The sequence below is a fragment of the Heterodontus francisci genome, chromosome 9 (genome assembly GCF_036365525.1).
Source record: "Heterodontus francisci isolate sHetFra1 chromosome 9, sHetFra1.hap1, whole genome shotgun sequence".
NCBI classification, from domain to species: Eukaryota; Metazoa; Chordata; class Chondrichthyes; order Heterodontiformes; family Heterodontidae; genus Heterodontus; species Heterodontus francisci.
In genome coordinates this window covers 55,010,404-55,033,643 of record NC_090379.1, presented here as the reverse complement: position 1 = coordinate 55,033,643, position 23,240 = coordinate 55,010,404, and the positions used below count along the sequence as shown (strand labels likewise).

The following is a 23,240-nucleotide window of genomic DNA, read 5'->3' as shown; positions in this document are numbered from 1 at the left end:
ATAAATTATGTTTACTATTACTGGCAAACGGTCATTCTTTTTATAACACGTTTCCTTTCTAACAATTGAATTTGCTTTTGGTAAGGATATTTTTCCAAATAAGAATGAACTTAAGACAATTAATCCTTTTATTGAGCTGGGTTTAATGGTAGGACTGACCAGAACATTGAACCTTCTTTGATTGCTGCAGGGCATATTTAAAACTGCTGTCTGCTGTAGTTGCTATTAAAAGGATGATGACAACTCTGTTAATGTGATTATATTATTATCACAGAGGACACACTGTCATGTATAATGCAACTCCCATATTGGGACCACTTATGGGAACACAGCATAACCTCAAGACTATTGATGTCTTATAGTTGTTTATGCAAGTTTTCCTTAGAACTATTAATTTCAATGGTAAATGTGCTGTCTTGAGATGGAATCAACTTTGAAAGTGCTTAAAGAATATAACTTCTTCCAAAGTATACCTTTAGTAATTGTTTGTCTCTAGCCACCTTCACTTAGTTCTGGTGGTACAAACATTACAAAACACCCTGGAGCTGAGAAATGATACAAGCAGGCGGGTCCATTCAATTGCCTTGATTTTTAATGTTATTTACCTATTGATTAGTTATTATGACTAAATGTGAACACAGGCTACAAACAAACACTTCCTGCTGAATTAAAGTTAGATTTTAATGAACATTAAGATTTAAATTAGAATGTCATTTAGAAATCCTGTATCTGTTAATGGCCACATTGTCTTTATGTCTGTCTGCTTTGTGAGTCCATTCTCTCTGCCTCTACTCATTCCGAATATCTTTCCTTCAACACTCATCTGAAGCACAATTCTCTTTCTAATAATGGTAATTCATTGCGAAAATAGTTGTTTAAATTTGAAATCTAAATTAATCCAATTAGGAAAAGGCACTAAAAGGAAGTATAAAGTAACTGAAGCAGATTACAATCTGACATGGGTCAGATTACAACAACAACAACATCTTGCCTTTAATGCAGTAAAATGTCCCAAGGTGCTTCACAGGAGCATTAACAAACAAACTTAGACTCCGAGCCACATAAAGCGATATCAGGGCAGATGACCTAAACCTTGGTCAAAGAGGTAGGTTTTAAGGAGCATCTTAAAGGAGGAAAGAGAGACTGAGAGGTGGAGAGGTTTATGAAGGGAATTCCAGAGCTCAGGGCCTATGCAGCTGGAGACACAGCCACCAATGGTGGAGCGATCAGAATTGAGGATGAGCAGGAGACCAGTATTGGAGGAGCATAGATATCTTGGTGAGTTGTAGGGCTGAAGGAGGTTAGAGAGATAGGGAAGGGCAAGGTCATGGAGGGATTTGAAAACAAAGATAAAAACTTTAAAATTGAGACATTGCGCAATGTGCGTCAGCAAGGACTGGGTGATGGGTGAATGGGATTTGGTAAGAACATAAGAAATAGGAGATGCAGGAGGCCATTCAGTCCTTCGAGCCTGCTCTGTCATTCAGTAAGATCATGTCTGAACTGCCACATCATTCCACATTCCTGCACTATCCTCATATTCCTTGATTCTCTTCATATCCAAAACTCTATCAATCTTTGTCTTGAATATGCCCGATGACTGAGCATCCACAACTCTCTGGGGTAGAGAATTCCAAAGATTCACAACACTTCGAGTGAAGAAATTTCTGCTCATCTCAGTCCTAAATGGGTGACATCTGTGACCCCCTAGTTTTAGATTCCCCAGCCAGCAGAAACGCCCTCCCACCATCTACCCTGTCAAGTCCCTTAAGAGTTTTATATGTTTCAATGAGATCACCTCTCATTCTTCTGAACTCGAGGGAATATAGGCCTGGTCTACTCAATCTCTCTTCATAGGACAATCCCCTCATTCCAGGAATCAGTCTAGTGAACTTTCATTGCGCTCCCTCTAAGATATATCCTTCCTTAGGTAAAGAGAGCAAAACTGTACATAGTATTCCATGAGTGGTCTCACAGAGGCCCAATATAATTGCAGTAAGACTTCTTTACTCTTGTACTCCAATTCCTTTGTCACAAAGGCTAACATATCCTTTTCTTTCATAATTGCTTGCTGTACTTGCTTTCTGTGATTCATGTACAAGGGCACCCAGGTCCCTCTGAGTACCAACATTTCCCAGTCGCTCACCATTTAAACTATTCTGTTTGATCAACATCACAAAAACAGTACCTGATGATTATCACATTGCTGTTTGTGACAGCTTGTTGTGTGCGAATTGGCTGCTATGTTTCTTACATTGCAATGTAATCTATTTCGCTCCACAGATGCTGCCAGACCTGCTGAGTATTTTCTGCATTTTCTGTTTTCATTTCAGATTTCCAGGATCCACAGTATTTTGCTTTTGTATTAGGTCCAGGGGATTTGTTGGCTTTTGGTCCATTAATTTTTCCAGTGTTAGGTCTTTACTAATATTAATTAATTTAAGTTCTTCATTGTCACTAGATTATTGGTTCCCCATAGGCCCTTGGTTCCCCACTACCTCCGGAATGTTCCTTATGTCTTCTACCATGATGACAGCTACAAAGTATTCATTTAACAACAACAACTTATTTTTATATAGTGCCTTTAACTTAATAAGAGGTTCCAAGGTGCTTCACAGGAGCATTATAAAACAATATATGACACCGAGCCACTAAGGTGATATTAGGGCAGATGGTGAAAAACGTGGTCTAAGAGGTAGGTTTTATGGAGCGTCTTAAAGGAAGAAAGCAAGGTGGCGAGTTGGGAGGTTATTCCAGAGCTTAGCGCCTAGCCAGATAAAGACACTGCCACCAATGGTGGAGCAGTTAAAATCGGGATGCTCAAGAAGCCAGAATTAGATGAGCTCACATATCTCAGAGGGTTGTGGGGCTGGAGGAGATTACAGAGATAAGGAGGGTTGAGAACATGGAGGAATTTGAAAACAGGGATGAGAATTTTAAAATCAAGGCGTTGCTTAACTGGAAGCCAATGTAGGTCAGTGAGCAAAGGAGTGATAGGTGAATGGAACTGAATGTCAGCAAGGAAACAGGCAGCAGAGATTTGGATGTCCTCAAATTTACAGAGGGTAGAATGTGGAAGACCAACATTGGAACAGAGGTAACAAAGGCACAAAAGAGTGTTTCAGCAGCAGATGAGCTGAGGCAGAGTAGGTGTCGGGTTATGTTACAGAGGTGGAAGTAGGTAGTCTTAGTAATGTCTCTGCCGTTTCCTTATTCTCCATTATAATTGCTCCTGTCTCTGCTTCTAAGGCACCCATGTTTACTTTTGCTAATCTTTTCCTTTTTACATGCCTATAGATGATTTTACAATCTGTTTTTATATCTCATTCTAGTTTACTCTCATTCTGTTTTTTCTTTCTTGATCAATTTCTTATCAACTTCTTGGTCATCTTTTGCTGAATTCTAAAATCCTCCCAATCCTCAGGCTTACTACTCTTCTTGGCAACATTATAAGCCTTTTCCTTTAATCTAACGTCATCTTCTTTTGTTGGCAATGGTTGAACCACTCTTTCTGTGAGGTTTTTACTCCTTAGGGGAATATATATTCATTGCAAATTATGAATTAATTCTTTAAATGTTTTCCATTGCTTATCCTGTACTTTATCTTTTAATCTAGTTTCCCAATCTACATTAGCCAACTCGCTCCCACTTATGTAGTTCGCTTTGTTCAGATTGAAGACTCTCAATCTCTATAAAATTATATCATATCATGAGCACTCTTCCCCAAACCCTTTTTCATTGTACAATATTAGATCGAAAATACTTTGTTCGCCAGTTGGTTCCTTGACATACTGATCTAGAAAATTATCTTGAATGCATTCCATGAACTCTTCCTCCATGCTACGACTGCAAATTTGTTTTTCCCAGTCTATATGAATGTTAAAGTTCCCCAAGATTACTGTATAATCCTTGTTACATGCACCTCTAATTTCCTAATTTATACTCTGCCTGATAGTACATCTGCCATTACGGGTCGATAAACAACTCCAATCAGTGTTTTCTGTACCTTTGTGCATCTCAGCCTCACACAAATTGATTTTACATCTTGATTTTCTAAGCTAATATCCTTTCTCTCTACTACCTTTATCCCACCCTTTATCATTGGGCTAGAGACAAGGCTGAAGCATTTGCATCCATCCATCTATCTTCAGCCAGAAGTGCCGAGTGGATGATCCATCTCAGCCACCTCCTGAGGTCCCCAGTCTTCAGCCAATCTGATTCACTCCACGTGATATCAAGAAACGGCTGAAGGCACGGGATACGGCAAATGCTATGAGCCCTGACAACATTCCGGCAATTGTACTGAAGATTTGGGCTCCAGAACTAGCCTCGCCACTAGCCAAGCTGTTTCAGTACAGCAAAACACTGGCATCTACCCGGCAAAGTGGAGAATTGCCCAAGTATGTCCTGTGCACAAAAAGCAGGACAAATCCAACCGAGGCAATTACCACCCTATCAGTCTGCTCTCAATCATCAGCAAATTGATGGAAGGGCCCACTGATAGTGCCATCAAGTGGCACTTGCACAGCAATAACCTGCTCACTGATGCTCAGTTTGGGTTCTGCCAGGGCCACTCAGCTCCTGACCTCATTACAGCCTTGGTTCAAACATGGATAAAAGAGCTGAACTCCAGAGGTGCGGTGAGAGTGACTGCCCTTGACATCAAGGCAGCTTTTGATTAAGTATGGCATCAAGGAGCCCTAGCAAAACTGGAGTCAATGGGAATCAGGGGAAAAACTCTGCGTTGGTTGGAGTCATACCTAGCACAAAGGAAGATGGTTGTGGCTGTTGGAGATCAATCATCTCAGTCCCAGGATATCACTGCAGGAGTTCCTCAGGGTAGTGTCCTAGGCCCAACCATCTTCAGCTGCTTCATCAATGACCCACCCTCCATCATAAGGTCAGAAGTGGGGATGTTCGCTAATGATTGCATAATGTTCAGCACCATTCACGACTCCTCAGATACTGAAGCAGTCCATGTCCATATACAGCAAGGCCTGGACAACATCCAGGTTTGGGCTGATAAGTGGCAGGTAACATTCGTACCAGACATGTGCCAGGCAGTGACCATCTCAAACAAAAGAGAATCTAACCATCTCCCCTTGATGTTCAATGGCATTACCATCACTGAATCCCCCACTATCAACATCCTGGGGGTTACCATTGACTAGAAACTGAACTGGAGTAGCCATATAAATACCGTGGCTACAAAAGCAGATCAGAGGCTGGGAATTCTGCAGCGAGTAATTCACTTCCTGCCTCCCCAGTGCCTGTCCACCATCTACAAGGCACAAGTCTGGAGTGTGATGGAATACTCTCCACGTGCCTGGATGAGTGCAGCTCCCACAACACTCAAGAAGCTCGACACAGTCCAGGACAAAGCAGCCCGTTTGATTGGCACCCCATCCACCACTCAACATTCAATCCCTCCGCCACCGATGCACAGTGGCAGCAGTGTGTACCATACACAAAATGCACTGCAGCAAATCACCAAGGCTCCTTCAAAACCTCTGACCTCTACCACCTAGAAGGACAAGGGCAGCAGATGCATGGGAGCAGCACCATCTGCAAGTTCCCATCAAAGCCACGCACCATCCTGACTTGGAACTATGTTGTTATTCCTTCACTGTCGCGGGGTCAAAATCCTGGAACTCCCTTCCTAACAGCACTGTGGGTGTAACTATATCCCAAGGACTGCAGCAGTTCAAGAAGGCAGCTCAACACCATCTTCTCAAGGGTGATCAGGGCTGGGCAATAAATGCTGGCCTAGCCAGCGACACCCAAATCCTGCGAGCAAATAAAAAATAAATATCGCCCCACCCCCTCCACTTCTTTTCAATTTTGCTTATCTCTTGGAAATGCCCGGTATCCTGGAATATTTAATTCCTAACCTTGGTTACTCTGACTATTATATCAAACCCATTTGTTTCCATCTGTGCTATTGATTCATCTATTTTGTTGCGAATGCTTCGCACACTCCGATGTAATGGGGGGAAAATTTGTTTCCGTAGCTTTGCTTCAAATTGGCACTATGTAGACTACATAGATTCTCTGTGGCAGGCAGTATCACAGATCAATAGCCAATCAGCCCACGTGGGTTTCTACATTGATATCATTGGTGAATACCACTTAAGCCATGCAGGTAGCATCCTGCGGTGCTGTCTGCCCCTGGAGAGTCTACCCATTGTTCATCGTGCCAATTTGAAGCAGTGCTACACAAGCAAACATTTCCCCCATGTCTGTAGCTTTAACTTTTTTCTATTTTTCCCTGATGTCACCTTTAGTCTCAAATGTCCTATTACCTTTGCTCAGCTGTCTGTCTCTTCCTGACCGGCTCCACTTATTTTTACCCAAATCGCTACTCTGTACTACTGCTTTGACATTTCTCTTACTGCTTTTGAATTTACCCTTTCCTGAATCCTACTCCTCCCCACCCCCACTCCACCATTCATTTAAAGCTCTATCTACTGCCCTCATTATTTGATTTAGCAGTAGACTAGTCTCAGCCAGGTTTAAGTGGAGCCCATCCCAATAGAACAGCTCCTTCTTTCCCCAATACTGGTGCCAGTGCCATGAATTGAAACTCATACCTCCCCATACCATTCTTTCAGTCATGCATTTAACCTTCTAATCTGTTTATCCCTTTGCCAGTTTGCATGTGGCTCAGGTAACAATCCAGAGATTATTACCTGTGAGGTTCTGCATTTTAATTTGGATCCTAGCTCCTCAAACTCTCAGCACAACCTCAATCCTAGTTCTACATATGTTGTTGGTTCCTACATAGACCACAACAATGGATCCTCCTTCTCCCACTCCAAGTTCTTCTCCAGCCTTGAGGAGATGTCCTAAACCTTGGCTCCAGCAAGCAATACAACCTTTGGCACTCCCAATCACAGCAGCAATGAACAATTTCTATTGCCCTGACTATACTATCCTCAATCACTACCATATTCCTTTTCACTCCCCTCACTTGAATGACCTTTTTACCATGGTGCCATTGGTCACTTTGATCATCTACTGTGCAGACTTCTTCCTCATCACACAGGCAACAAGTACTTTATACTGGTTGGATAAGGGTAAAGTGCGAGTTAGCATATAGGCAGCAGTGTTTTGGATGAGCTTATGTTTATGGAGGGTAGAAGGTGGGAGTCTGACCAGGAGTGCATTGGAATAGTCAAGTCTACAGGTAGCACAGTCATGGATGAGGGTTTCAGCAGCTGAGCTGAGGTCGTGGCAGAGTCAGGCAATGTTAGACAGAGATGGAGTTAGGCAGTCTCAGTGGTACACATTGGTACAAACAGCCTAGGTAAAAAAAAAAAAGGATGAGTTCCTAAAAGCAGAATATAGGGAGCTAGGAAGTAAGTTGAAAAGTAGGACCTCAAAGGTAGTGATCTCAGGATTACTACCAGTGCCACGTGCTAGTCAGAGTAGAAATAGCAGGATATATTGGATGAATACGTGACTGAAAAGATGGTGTGAGGGGGAGGGTTTTAGATTCCTGGGACATTGGGACCGGTTCTGGGGGAGGTGGGACCAATACAAACTGGGTTATACCTGGGCAGGACCGGGACTGATGTCCTAGGGGGAGTATTTGCTAGAGTGGTTGGGGAGGGTTTAAACTAAAATGGCAGGGGGATGGGAACCTTTGCAAGGAATCAGAGGAGGGGGATCAAAGACAAGAACAAAAGACAGTAAGGGGAATAAGAAAAGTGATAGGCAGAGAAATTAAGGGCCAGAATCAAACAGGGTCATAGTGAAAAATAGTGGGAAGGGGACAAGTAATGTTAAAAAGATAAGCCTTAAGGCTTTGTGCCTTAAAACACAGCATTCGCAATAAAGTGGATGAATTAATCGCGTAAATAGATGTAAACGTGTATGATATAGTCAGGATTACGGAGACATGGCTGCAAGGTGACCAGGGATGGGAAATGAACATCCAGGGGTATTCAGTATTTAGGAAGGACAGACAAAAAGCAAAAGGCGGTGGAGTTGCATTGCTGGTTAAAGAGGAAATTAACGCAATAGTGAGGAAAGATATTAGCTCTGACGATGTGGAATCTGTATGGGTAGAGCTGAGAAACACTAAGGGGCAATAATGTTAGTGGGGGTTGTATATAGACCTCCAAACTGTAGTGGTGATGTTGGGAATGGCATTAAACAGGAAATTAGAGATGCTTGTGATAAAGGAACATCTGTAATTATGGGTGACATTAATCTTCATATAGATTGGGCAAATCAAATTAGTCACAATACCGTAGAGGAGGAATTCTTGGAGTGTATACGGGATGGTTTTCTGGACCAATACGTTGAGGAACCAACTAGAGAACAGGCCATCCTAGACTGGGTATTGTGTAATGAGAGAGGAATAATTGACAATCTAGTGGTGCGAGACCCCTTGGGGATGAGCGACCATAATATGATAGAATTCTTCATCAAGATGGAGAGTGACATAGCTGATTCTGAGTCTAGGGTCCTGAACCTTAGTTCGGGAAACTACGAAGGTATGAGGCACGAGTTGGCTATGATGGATTGGGAAACATTACTTAAAGGGATGACAGTGGATAGGCAATGGCAAACGTTTAAAGAGCGCATGGATGAACTGCAACAATTGTTTATCCCTGTCTGGTGCAAAAGGTAGCCAAACCATGGCCTACAAGGGAAATTAGAGATAGCATTAGGTCCAAGGAAGAGGCATATAAATTCGCCAGAAAAAACAACAGACCTGAGGATTGGGAGCAGTTTAGAATTCAGCAAAGGAGGACCAAGGGATTGATTAAGAAGGGGAAAATAGAGTACGAGAGCAATTTTGCAGGGAACATAAAAACTGACTGTAAAAATTTCTATAGGTATGTGAAGAGAAAAAGATTGGTGAAGACAAATGTAGGTCCCTTACAGTCAGAAACAGGGGAATTTATTATGGAGAACAAATAAATGGCTGACCAACTAAATGCATACTTTGGTTCTGTCTTCACAAAGGATCTTCACAAATATCATACCAGAAATGTTGGGGAACACAGGCTTAGTGAGAAAGAGAACTGAAGAAAATCAGTATTAGTAGAGAAATGGTGTTGGAGAAATTGATGGGATTGAAGGACGATAAATCCCCAGGGCCTGATGGTGTGCATCCCAGAGTACTTAAGGAAGTGGCCCTAGAAATAGTGGATGCATTGGTGGTCATCTTCCAAGATTCTATAGACTCTGGAACAGTTCCTACAGATTGGAGGGTAGCTAATGTAACCTCACTATTTAAAAAGGGAGGTAGGGAGAAAGCAGGGAATTATAGACCAGTCAGTCTGATGTCAGTAGTGGGGAAAATTCTAGAGTCCATTGTCAAAGTTTTTATAGCAGAGTTATTAGAGAACAGCGATAGAATTGGCAGAGTCAGCATGGATTTACGAAAGGGAAATCATGTTTGACAAATCTACTAGAATTCTTCGAGGATGTGACTAGTAGCGTTGATGAGGGGGAGCCACTGGATGTGGTTTATTTGGACTTTCAGAAGGCTTTTGATAAAGTCCCACATAAGAGATTAGCGTGTAAAATTAAAGTGCATGGGATTGGGGTTAGTGTATTGCGATGGATAGAAAATTAGTTGGCAGACAGGAAACAAAGAGTAGGGATAAATGGGTCTTTTTCTGAATGGCAGGCAGTGACTAGTGGGATACCAAAGGGATCGGTGCTAGGACCCCAGCTATTCACAATATATATTAATGATTTAGATGAGGGAACTAAATGTAATATCTCCAAATTTGCAGATGACACAAAACTGGGTGGGAGGGTGAGTTGTGAGGAGGATACAGGGAGGCTTCAGGGTGATTTGGACAAGTTGAGTGAGTGGGCTAATGCATGGCAAATGCAGTATAATGTGGATAAATGTGAGGTTATCCACTTTGGTAGCAAAAACAGGAAGGCAGATTATCATCGGAACTGAGAGAGGGGAATATGCAGCGAGACCTGGGTGTTCTCGTACACCAGTCACTGAAGGTAAGCATGCAGGTCCAACAGGCGGTAAAAAAGGCAAATGGCATGTTGGCATTCATAGCGAGAGGATTCGAGTACAGGAGCAGGGATGTCTTGCTGCAATTATACAGGGACTTGGTGAGGCCACACCTGGAATATTGTGTGCAGTTCTGGTCTCCTTATCTGAGGAAGGATGTTCTTGCTATGGAGGGAGTGCAGCGAAGGTTTACTAGACTGATTCCTGGGATGGTGGGACTGACATATGAGGAGCAATTGAGTCAGTTAGGATTATATTCGCTGGAGTTCAGAAGAGTGAGGGGAGATCTCATAGAAACCTATAAAATTCTAACAGGACTTGACAGGGTAGATGCAGGAAGGATGTTCCCGATGATGGGGGAGTCCAGAACCAGGGGTCATAGTCTAAGGATACGGGGTAAACCTTTTAGGACTGAGATGAGGAGAAATTTCTTCACCCAGAGAGTGGTGAGCCTCTGGAATTCACTACCACAGAAAGCAGTTGAGGTCAAATCATTGTATGTTTTCAAGAAGGAGTTAGATATAGCTCTTGGGTCTAAAGGGATCAAAGGGTATGGGCCAAAAGCGGGAACAGGTTACTGAGTTGGATGATCAGCCATGATCATAATGAATGACGGAACAGGCTCGAAGGGCTGAATAGCCTACTCCTGTCCCTATTTTCTATGTTTCTATGTTTCTATACCGTGGATATGTGAACAGAAGCTCATCTCTGACACCAGGGTTGAAAACAGTGTGGTTTAGCCTCAGACAGTTGCCAGGGATGGAGTTAGTGGATAGGAAATGGGGTTTGTGGCAGGGAACCAAGATAATGATAAAAGCAAAATACTGAGGATGCTGGAAATCTGTAATAAAAACTGAAACTGCTGGAAATGAACTGGAGGTCTGGTAGCATCTGCAGAGACAGAGGCTGGAATTTTAGAGTGGGTTGGTGGTGGTGGGGGGAGTGGGTGTTGCGGTAGTGGACATAAAATGGAGTGGGAGACTCAGGAGGCCCTTCCCGACCAGCTCCCACCTCTGCCGTCATTTTACATGGGGCGGCGGTGGCAAAAACTGGCCCACCTGCCCCAGGCCAATCAAGACCCTGTGCTGATGGAGGGCCGCCCCCGATGCCCCAACCACCCCCAACAGCCAACACATTCCCCCCCCCCCCCCCCCCCCCCCGTCCCCCCAATCGACCACCCTTGCCTTGCTGGAGCCCCGATCAAGTACCCCCGGCGAGGCCCAAAAACCTACCTTTTCCCGGGATTGTCCTTCCTCTTCTTATCGAAGCTGGGTTGCAGTCCCAGAAGTGGCCCTGCTCCTGGTGACGCTGCTGGTACTAAGAGCTGCCAGGCTGGCAGCTACATTAGGCAGAACTTCCTGCCCCAATGAGGTGGAAGTCCCGCCTCAGACCAATTAAAGGCCTGGGGACCGTAAAATGCGGTCCGGATTCTCAGGCCAGGCGGAGGTGGGTTCGTCACTGACTTTTCAGTCGGTGGACGGCTCCCGTCTGTCGTGGGTAAAATTCGGCCCAGAAACAGAGATAACATTTTAGGTCTGTGACTTTTCATCAGAACTCCAGAACCAAAGACAATGACTTCAGTCTTCCCAATTAGACGAATTTCTGCTCATTCCTTAAGTCTGACAATTTAGAGACAGTGGAAGGGTAGCGAGAGGTGGTGGTGAAGTAGAGCTTAGAGTTTAGAGGTTTATAGAAATAAATTGCCCCCTCTGTGTAGCCAGAAGGGAATGAACAAAGTTGATTGTCTTGGGTAACTAAACAACGTCTGGTTCATCACTTGCCCTTCACCTAACACCACCAAAAGCACATTATCTGGCCATTCATATATCTGCTGTTTGTGAAACTTAACTGGGCACAAATTGGCTGTCATGTTTGCTGACACAATAATAGTGACTGCACTTCAAAGACAATCCATTGGCTGCAAAGTTCTTTGGAGAATGTGATGAATCAATATATAAATGCAACTTCATTCTTGCTTTCTCTTTGTTCCTTTAGCTGTGCCAATAAAATATAGTCTAAGATCTGTGTTTGGTGCCAGTGTTCTGGATGATTATGGATATGATTGATTTCCCTGGTGTGTAAACTAACAGTAAAATACTGATAATGGTTAAATCTTATCAAGATGCTCACCTGTCCTTGGGTCATCATATAACTGGTCTTCTAAAATCGTATCTTCTTCCTCAATATACACACCCTTCTTCAAAATACAGTTATTCATTAATTTCTCATGTTCTTTCTACAGTTAACTCTAGGCCTGATACTGTAAATCCATGTCAGGATGGAAGCCACACTTGTGATGCAAGGGCACAGTGTTTTCCAATAAATGAGCATGACCATGTCTGCAAGTGTACACCTGGCTACCAAGGAGATGGCAAGGTTTGCACAGGTGCGTAAAGAGAATAAATGTGATATTAGTGCTGTGTGGTCTTTGCTGTACATCCTTTAGTGTTTTTTCATTCATTTTAAACAACACTGACTGAGAAAGGTGCATCTACATTTTATTGCAGCTGGACATAATGAAGATTTAAATCCCCTTTTACATGGCATGCAGGGGTACATTTTAAAGTTATATGATCCCACAATGTATATTTTTATTTCGTAAGTACTCATGAAAATAATTAACACCTGGAAATAAAGTAAAACAGTGTAGTAATTTTGAACTAACATGGCAACATTTTGTATACACTTGTCTTAAATTTCCACACCATTTCCAGCATTTTATTGATGCTGGCATGGAATTTCAACTTTGCAAAGCCTGCAAATTAGGCTAGATCCTGTTGCCATTAGGTCTCCTCCCCATATAATAGCTGCAGTGCTGTTTTCATTTGGGTCTGGGGCCTCCTTGTGATGTGTGAGCCAATACTGCCTGGAGCTCATTTAATGTATTCTAATGAATGTGGTATATGGGCCAGAAACCCATGCATCAGGGGTAATGTAGAATGAAATAAATGAGGTGTTTCTGTTGCCCGAATTTGCTGAACTGGTAGAAACTTGTAGCTTATAGTCTTGAGAAGCTTTGAACAGTGATTGGTGGTATTTGAAGAAATCGTTTGGAATAGTTTTTTTTTGCAGTGCACCTGCAGAGAGCTGATCTTAGCCCTGAAAGCCTGACAGGGAATGGTTTGTCCCCAGCAAAGTATAAGATTCAGAGCCAGCATTATGGGAGGCCCAATTGGCATTCCCTTGTTCAATATTTTATTGGAGGAAAGGTAGGTAAAGCAGTATTTGAGGAAGATGCACTGCACAAGTTATTGCCCCCTCAAAAAGAGTTTACAGCTCTTGGTAATTTTTTGAAGATAGCAGTGTGGAGCTTTGTGTGTGAAGAGTATAGTTTATATAAAATAAACTATAGGAGACCTGTGTCAGCCTTTGCAATGAAGACCTATAGCCAAGATTATCTGTTGATCAGCTGTGCCTTTGACTGTAAAAGTCACCACTGCACACAATTTTTGTGCCATTGGCTCCTTTCAAGTGAACATGTGGAAACTGTATAATACCAACCAGGGATCTGTCAGAACAACCTAATATAATTTACAAGAGAGCTGGAGAACTCATGCAGTTTTGCATGATAGCAAGAGATTGTTGTCGGGTCATCCAGTTACTGGTACCCCCAAAGTTCAGGGTGCAGTAGATAGCACCTGCATAGCATTGCAAGCTCCAACATTAAATCCACTGAATCTTCTGAACGGGAACAATTTCAACTCATTGAATGTTCAGATCATGTGTAAATACCTCCATATAATTCTGTATGTCAATACCAACTTCATTGGAAGTTGTCATGAAGCCTTCATCCTCAGGAATTCCAGCCTCCCTGATCTGTTTGAGGAAGAGAATTAAGTGAATAGATGGTTTATTGGGGATTATGTGAACACATTGCTATCAGGCATGAGGCCTCTTCCAGGAGAACTACAACAAAGCACATGCTGCAGTAGAACTATCATGTCAAATAATTGGAGCCTCAAAAGAATGCTTTCATTGTCCGAAAAGATCAACTCTGCAAAGTTCTCCTGAGTGTACATCATGCGCTGCTGTAGCTTGCTATGCCCTGCACAAATTTGTCATCCAGAAGGGCCTAGATACTGGAGATTCCTGGAGAGGTAGTTTCAGCTGTTTTTGGGGAGAATGGAATGGAGCCTCATGAGAATTGTTGCCTGGAGGATTTCTCAGTGCCAGTTGCAAGAGAGATCCTACACAACTAATCAAATAGTATTCTCCTCTGTTTAAGTGTTTCCCCTTATTCCATTGCCATTATTCCATTTTTCCTGCCTTCATGTTTAGCTTCCTCATGCCATCCACATTGCAGATGCTCACTGTACCTCAGATTTCTTTGCTTCCACTAAGCTTTTCCAGTCTTAATGAGCTCCATGAACAGCTGAGCACAAAATAAGTGTTCCTTTTCTTTTATTGCAACAATTTCATAAGTAAACATTAGCCAACCTAGTCTTTCTACACACCATACTTTCCCCGGCTATTTAAACATGATTTTCTCTCTTATATTCTATTGCTTCTCATGCTACAATCAGCATCATGAGAGGTAGATGGTTGACTTTATGGAACAAAAGTCTCATGTGGCTGTGGTAGCCCTCTTCTCATGGCATCTTGGTCCTGGAAGGGACCAAATGTTGGCTGAATCTCTGTTCCTTGTGACTGGGCCTCCTGACCTCATCTCCTGAGTGTGACTTACATTGAGCTATGAGGAGACAGATAAAGTGCGTGACTTGCACTGTCTCTCTTGAAAAATGGCAGCCTTATGCAGGTTGACTCCATCTGTCATCGTTCTACTGGGCCCAGGATTTATGTTTCAACTTCAGTGTGATTGATCTAATAGTAGCTATCAAATTTTGAAAGCTCTGAGAGACAGTGGCCTGTATCCTGGCCCCAAGTGTCTGACAGTCAGTATGCAGGGTTCTGCTAAATTTGTCTCCTACTGCTCTGGAGTTTCTTTAGGCTTCTGCAATGGCAGCCTCATTTGAATACTCTCAGCGAGCTGCCAACACTCTAACTGCTGACATGGTAGCTTGCCAATTTGAGGGGGCGGGGGTGGGGTGGGTAGGGTGAGGTGGGGCAGAAATCCAGCAGCTCCTCTGTGGAGCTGAGACAGAAGTAGAGCCTAAAGGGGAGGGTGGTACATGGAGGGACTGGCAGCTGATGGTATCTTTATGGGGCTAGGTAGAGCATTAATGCAGAAGTCTTGTGAAGGACTGCTGATTAGGCTGCTGTAGACCAAGTATCAATGGGTGGTGCTTGCACAACGTACATTCCACCTGTTGGTACCTGAAAATTGCATCAGGTTCCTATGTACGCCATATGACCCTGATTTGTGGGATCCTGGGCTTTATAAATAGAGGCATAGAGTACAAAAGCAAGGATGTTATGGTGAAAATTTATAAAACACTGGTTCAGCCTCAACTGGAGTACTGTCTCCAATTCTGGGCACCACACCTTCGGAAGGATGCAAAGGAGGGAAGGTTGAGAGGAGATTTGATAGACATGTTCAAAATCATGAGGGGTCTGGATAGAGCAGAGAGAGAGAAAGTGTTCCCACTAATGGAAGGGTCAAGAACCAGAGGACACTGATTTAAGGTGAATGGCAAAAGAACCAAAGGCAACATGAGGAAAAACATTTTTACACAACGAGTAGTTAGGATCTGGAATGCATTTCCTGAGAGTGTGGTGGAGGCATATTTAATTGCGGCTTTGAAAAGGGTATTATCTGAAAATAAATCAATTGCAGGGTTATGAGGAATAGCTGGGGGAGTGGAACTAGCTGAGTCGCTCTTGCAGAGAGTGGCATGAACAGAACGAGTCGATTGGCCTCCTTCTGTGCTGTAACTATTCTATGATTCTGTGCTTGCATTATGAGGCACTTCCCTGGAACAGGCGGGTGCTCTAGCTGTTCATTTCAAGGATTGGATGAATTGGTAGGAAGAATTGGCCCTGCCATTTTCCCTGTATACTGCCCCATTCCTATTTGAAAAGCAGGATGAAAATCATCCTCATTGATCATTTACACTGCGGTGCTGAGGCCCACCTGCAAAGAACAAAAAGTTATCAGTAACACTTGACATTACATTAAAGGGATTTACTCCACCCTAACTCCATTGTAGAAACACAAAGTGAGAACTGTGGTTTGATTGATCTGTAAAAGCTTCAATTATTATCCCTACATTTGGGCAGCAATGCTATATTTGGAACACCAGACAACTTGTTGCTCCTCTTCAGAGAGTAAGATATAGGATTCAACAAGTATAGCTGGGATTTTTGCAGAAACTGTGCTTGCATTCTTGTTGCTTATGTATAGTTGGATAGAACAGTAAGAGTAGTGTTAATTGTCCACTATACCATTGTGGACAAGTAGATACAAGAAATGTGTTTAAGTTATTGGACACTCTCTAACTGAAAATTGTACTGAATTTGTAGGCCAGTAGCACCTTCCAGGCATCAACTGAAGACTTAACTGGAAGCAGCCAGTATGCAGCTAACTGCTGTATACCTGATGTAACTGAGGCCTGCCAGATTGCACAATTTAGCATGGAGCCCCAGCAGCAAAAACAAAAGCAGCCTGGTTTTTATTATCTGGCCACTTCATCCAAAATTATCAACTTCACACATGTTGTCATTTTTACAGCTGGCCATAATCTGGGCCCACATATTTGTAAGAAGAGCTTCTATTCCTTCACTATATTAATGTTTTGCAATAGGCAACTCCATAACTGTTGCATCAGGAGATTCCCACTAGATTACAAATAAGACAATGTGGCTATTTTCATAAAAGTCAACAAAATGATTCTGGATAAATACAGAGGACTACTTCCATCAAAATAGCCATGTAAATGACAGCATGGTCTCAGCAAGGGGAAGGTGCTGTCTGACAACCCTCTTAAGATTTTTTGAAGTACTTGCATCCCAAGTGAATTAAGAAAGCTTTTATGATGTGTTGTATCCATACTTGAGGAAAACCTTTGATAAAGTCCCACATGAACTGCTGCACAAACTAAACTGTCTAGACAGACACTGCCTGAGCATCCTAATCAGTACTTACAGCACAGCTGTATTTATAGCCTATTTACAAGCAGTGGTGATTAAGTAATTCATTGATTCCCTGAGAAATTTGAAAATGCCCACTGGTGTATTGACCATTTTCAGTTCAGTGAGGCACAAGTCTGACTGCAGGAAACCCAGCACAGCCATCAGTTTGGGCAGGTCATATTCATGTGTACATCCAGTCGAGAATCTTGAACTCAAAGGTAAAATTTGGCTTTTATTTTCCTTTTAAGTGTTCTCCACCAATCCTTTGCCTTCTCTCCACTCGGCTCCTTGTTCATGTATGGTTCCACAGGTGCAGGGCACTTCAGTTACTTCACACAAGTGCTTATTATTGATGTGTGATCCTTAATGGTGCATCTTGGTGGGCTAATTGCTTATGAGGGGCATTACTGCTGAGTTGAATCCTATCTTCAACCAATGACAATGCATACCCACTTCCAGCAGCAGTTGCTGGGTAGTAATCAGGAGCATAATCAAAGTCAACCATCCTTCAGTAACACATATTAATTGTTGCAATCCTGTTGGCAATCCTACAGCACAGCACAGCACAGCACAGAATGGGATTGAAACTTGGGACCTCTTGGTATTTTTTTCATTTATCCTTGGGATGTGGGCTACACTGGTGAGGCTGCATTTATTGCCATCCTTAACTGCCCTGAGAAAGCGGAAATGGGCATTGTGTTGATGATGCTCCCCGCAAATGGTGTAAAGTAGGAAATTCCAGTATATTTATCCAATGACATTGAAGGAACAGTGATATATGTGAAAGTCAGGAAGGTGGTTGACTTGGAGGGGACTTTGGAGTGATGGTGACCTGGACAATGACTATTTTGCTGTAAATGAACTCCAATGATTTGGTCTATAGATAGTTACGTGCTTACCTCTATATATGAATGAGTTGATGTTCACTTAGTGGGATTAAAGCATTCCAGGGTAAGCATCATGCTGTTGCAATGGCCCTGAAAATGCACAGTCTACTGGTGATCTCCACTCCTTACCCCACCAAAGTATTCAGGGTTAAAGGAAGACCACCTAATGCAAAACGGGAAATGCGGTGCTGGCCAGTCTCTCGTGCAACTGTCAGCATTAACAGTGAACTATTATTTTTTAACCTGGTCCCATTCCAACTTCATTATTGGGGCCATTCTAACATCTAGAGCAAGGAATTTGCTTGAGAGTTCAGACTAGTATCCCCAGGTGAGCCCCACAGCTACCAATAAGAGTACTGCATCTACGAGACTCATCATGATGTACACCCTGCTCAATAGAAAGAAGGCCAGGGCTAAGAAAGATTCTGGTGTGGGAATTCCTTCCCCTTGACCCCACTGTAACAAACATCATTAGTCATGTATGGAGTAGTCAGAGATTCTGCCCCAAAAGGAATTGGCAACAAAGGCGAGGACCTGGAAGCATAATCACCTCTGTGCACTCCCCAACAGTCTTACAGCAGGAGGGCCCATGGACTTTCATGGTCAGTGTATCTCTAGCGTGCTCTGCCACACAGTGATGGATGTGGGCTCATATCTCATAATGCTTCATCTCAGTTATGCCATTCTGGGAAGGCATATCTCTGTAAACAGAAGGGAAAAATCTAAGAGGCAATCACCCTAGATCTCTTGCACAGCTTGGGGTGGTCATTGAAGAATAGTGCTAGATGGCTACTTTTTACATATTCTCTACGGATCCTACTGAGTTTCCAGTCCATCTTCTCAGCCGGGATAGACACCTTGGTGGAATTCTGAGTTTGAGCAATACTATAAAATGGGAGATAATTAATTTTCACATAGGTAGGATTAAGAAAAAGGTTCTGTGAGGGAGTATGAGCAGCTAGGAGCTCAATTAAAAAGCAGAACCACAAAGTAATAATCTCTGGATTACTCCCTGAGCCATGAGCAAATTGGCGTAGGATAAATAAGATCAGAGAGTTGACTGCATGGCTAAGATTGGTGTACGAGAAGTGGGTTTTGACTCATGGGGGACTGGCACCAGTACTGGCGAAAGAGGGAGCTGTACTGTTGGGACAGTCTTCATCTGAACTGTGCTGGGACCAGTGTCCTGGCAAGTTGTATAACTAGGGCTGTACAGAGGGCTTTAAACTAAATAGTGGGGGGGGGGGGGGCTTTACATAAGGGGAGGTTTGGAAAGTTAAAGAGAAAGAGCAAGGCAATACTGCAGGGTAGTGCTATAGGTAATGATAACCAGAGTGTGACTGGAAGGGACAGAGCATACAAACATAAGAGTGAACCAACAAATCATGTCAGAAAAGGGAAAAATAGCTTTAAACTAACAGAGAGGGAGGAGGGTTCAGGTGAAGGGAGATTTAGAAATCCAAAAATAAAAGTTCAGGCAATAGAAAAGTATATTGATGTGGGTAAAGACAAGCTGAGTGGGTCATGAGGGGGTAAGAGAGTTTAACAGTAATAGTGCATCAGAGAGTAAGGTCCATGCAGGGAATAGTAGAAAAAAAATTGAAGCCATTTTATCTGAATGCACAGAGCATCTGCAATAAGATAGATGAACTAATGGCACAAATAGAGGTAAATGGTTTAGATCTAATCGCTATTACAGAGACATGGTTATAAGGTGACAAGGTTTGGAAATAATAATTCCAGAGTCCACCAATTTCAAAAATTAGCAGAGGCGTTGCCATGGAGAATGCACTGGTTTATGGTGACTGTGACAGTTAACTGCCAAGCTTTGTTTGAAATTTAAACCAGGCAGCTTGACTCTGATTGGTCAAGGAATTGCCCTGAGGAATGAATCAGCAAATGGCTATCACATATTTTGTTTAGCTGAAACAGGCACAATGTTTGTTCATATTCTTTCTGTTTGCAAAGAACAGGGCCCTGTGTATTAGTATATGTAGCTTCCAGTACACGCAAATGCTCCATACTGTGACCCCCAACTGACAGTCTTAAATTGGTTGTCAGCATAATTCTTAGCACACTGAGGATTATTTAGCAAATGTTGTCCAATCGCGAATCACATCTAATGTTGGACGCTGTGTTTTGAGTTTTGCAAGTACGGCTGGTTGGATACGGCCTGTACCTTGCCCGTTGTGAACAGCGGAAGTAACATGTTGTTTGATACGATTCCCCAGTGTTTGGGATGTACAGCCGAGATACCTAGCATCACGCTGGCATTGACATTCATATATCACATTATTCATTTGTGTGATAGGCTGGATGTCTTTTTGGCTTGACGGCAGCATCCTGTTGGTGGTGAACACCACATGTGTTGCTGCTGCATAGTAGCAGTGTGAAACAGCAAGCTTCACCTGTTGCTCAAATTTTTGGAATAAATTGCAGTTCCAGGGTAATTTGAGATAGACTGGGCACTTTTCAGGGCCGAAAATGATGGCCTTAGACCGGATCATAAGTTGGTGCATTCTCCATGGCATCGCCTCTACCAATCAGAGTTCACTTGCCAACCAATCAGCACTGTTTTCTCATACTGTATAAAGTCGTTGTCTTCCCTTATAATGGTATTCTTATGGATTGTCCTGCTGAGTGCAAGACGAAAAGCTTTGACAACGTGTGTCTATTTTCAGCAGTACTCAAGATGTAGTATACTTGGATTTCCAAATGGCATTCGATAAAGTGCCATACAAAAGGTTAATAGGCAAGATAATGGCTCATGGAGGTGAGGGGTGATATATTAATTGGTTAATGGACAGGAAGCAGAGTGTAGGTGGGATAAATGGGGCATTTTCAAGTTGGTAGGTGTAAATAATGGAGTGCCACAAAGATCAATGCTGGGGCCTCAACTATTTACAATTTATATTAATGACTTAGATGAACAGACAAAGAGTAATGTATCTACGGTTGCTGATGATACAAAGCTAGATGGGAATGCAAGCTGAGAGGAGGACACAAAGAGCCTGTAAAGAGATATAGACAGGTTAAGTGAGTGGGCAACAAGATGGCAGATGGACTATAATGTAGGAAAGTGTGAGGTGATTCACGTTGGTCGTAAGAATAGAAAAACAGAATATTTTTAAAAAGCTATGAAATGTGTAAATGTTGATGTTCAGATAGATTTGGGTTTATTCGGACAAGGAACACAAAAAAGTGAGCATGCAGGTATAGCAAACAATTAGGAAAGCAAATGGTATGTTGGCTTTATTGCAAGGGGATTGGAGTACAAGAATAAAGAAGTCTTGCTGCATTTATACAGGGCTTTGGTGAGACTGCACCTGGAATACTGTGTGCAATTTTCATCTCCATATTTAAGGAACGCTATACTTGCATAGGATGCAGTACAGCAAAGGTTCACTAGATTAGTCCCTGGGTTGAGAGGGTTGACCTACGAAGAGAGGCTGAGTAAATTGGGTCAATATTCTCTGGCGTTTAGAAGAATAAGAGGTGATCTCATTGAAAAACATTCAAGATTATGAAAGAACGTGACAGGGTAAACACTGAAACATTCCCCTGGCTGGGAAATAAAGAACAATGGGACAGAGTTTCAGGATAAGGGGCCGATCATTTAGAACTGAGATATGGGGGTGGGTGGGGGGGGGGGGTGCATTTTATGTTCTCCACTGCAGTGGGTTTGGAGGTGGAGAGAGCATAAAATTGGGTGGGCCCCCCATTTTACTTTTATTTTTAGTTATTTAAAAAAAATAATTTTTGTGTTTATTTTATTTTATTTCATCTTAGTTTGTTCAGTTTGCTTATCCACTGTTTTTTTTCATGTTTGTACTTGCGGCTGTTCAATTTTCAGTCCGTTAACACCCTATCTGTACTAATGCTTTGTCTTTCAACACACCATTAACATATTGTTTGCCTTTGCTCCACGACCTTCTGGTCAGCTATTCTGTGACCTTGTCCTATTTACACCTTCTCCTTTGTTATCTCTTGCCCCACCCCCACTTTACTTGCTCATAACCTTTTACATTTCTAATATTTGCTAGTTCTGAAGAAGGGACACTGACCTGAAACGTTAACTCTGCTTCTCTCTCCACAGATGCAGCCAGACCCGCTGAGTATTTCCAGCATTTCTTGTTTTTATTTCAGATTTCCAGCATCTGCAGTATCTTGCTTTTATAAAATTGGGTGGCATGGGGGGGGATCCTGCCACCATCCCGCCTCTGCCAAAATTTAGTCTGAGACGGGAAGACCTGTGAATGACCTTCCTGCCCACCATCAATTGAGGCTCTTAACTGGGTAATCAATCCCCAATTGAAGGCCGCTTTCTGCCACAGTCACAATTAGCTGTGTGGTGGGTGGCCATGTCACCGCATGGGAAGCATGCCACGGAAAACCATGTGGGCTACTTCCCAGCTCCGGGGTAGGTGGGGGTTGTGGGTCGCTGCTGAGGGCCCTCCCCCCCAGCCCTTATTGCCAACCCTTCCACCCCTGTGAGATTCCTCCTACCCCGACACCTGAGGCCTGGCTCCAGCGACGCTCCTCGGCCTCCAGGACAGTTACTTACAGCATTAGCCGCCTCTGATTGGCCGGCAGCTATCCAGGGGTGGGACTTCCAGTGATGGGGTCCTAGATCCTATGGAAGGCCCGCCACTGTCCACTTAATTGCCTGTTTGGCACTAAATACGGCGGGCCTTTCGGAAAAGAGGTGATGCGGAGATCTTGGCGTTGGTTTCTCCCGACACTGTGACCCCCTCTGCCAGGACATAATTCCCCTGAGGAGAAATTTCTTCACTCAAAGTGTTGTGAATCTTTGGAACTCTCTACCCCAGAGTATTGTGGATGCGCCATCATTGAATATATTTAAGGCTGAGAGAGATTTTTGGTCTCTCAGGGAACCAAGGGAAATGGGGAGCGGGCAGGAAAGTGGAGTTGAAGCCCAAGATCAGCCATGATCGTATTGAATGGCGAAGCAGGCTCAAGAGGTCATATATTCTATTCCTGCTCCTATTTCTTATGTCCTCATGTACTGCCCATTGCATACCCAGTCTAAATTTCCCCTCAATTGACTATATGTAGTGTATAATGAGTGCCTGATTCGATATTGCCTATCTTACGCTATTCCTCAAGTTAAAATTACCCACCTTGTATGGGAAGATTTCCACATTTTAAAATAAAAAAGGGGATTTATTGAATAAACTAATAAAACTCAAAGAGGATAAAACCCCTGGTCCAGATGGATTGCATCCATGTATTTTAAAAGAATCTAGGGAAGAATTAGCACAGGCATTACGACACATATTTAATAATTTGTTAGAAAAAGGTGTTGT

The 23,240-nt window shown here is 42.9% G+C and overlaps 1 protein-coding gene across 5 annotated transcripts in view; it reads left to right on the top strand.

Moving 5' to 3' along the window:
• Positions 1-23,240, top strand: part of nid2a (nidogen 2a (osteonidogen)) — a 165,924-nt gene that overhangs the window by 14,146 nt on the left and 128,538 nt on the right. For all 5 annotated transcript variants that reach the window (XM_068039105.1, XM_068039106.1, XM_068039107.1 and 2 more), the window contains exon 9: positions 12,240-12,383. In XM_068039105.1, coding sequence (XP_067895206.1) covers positions 12,240-12,383 — 144 coding nt within the window. The remainder of the gene's footprint in view (positions 1-12,239; positions 12,384-23,240) is intronic.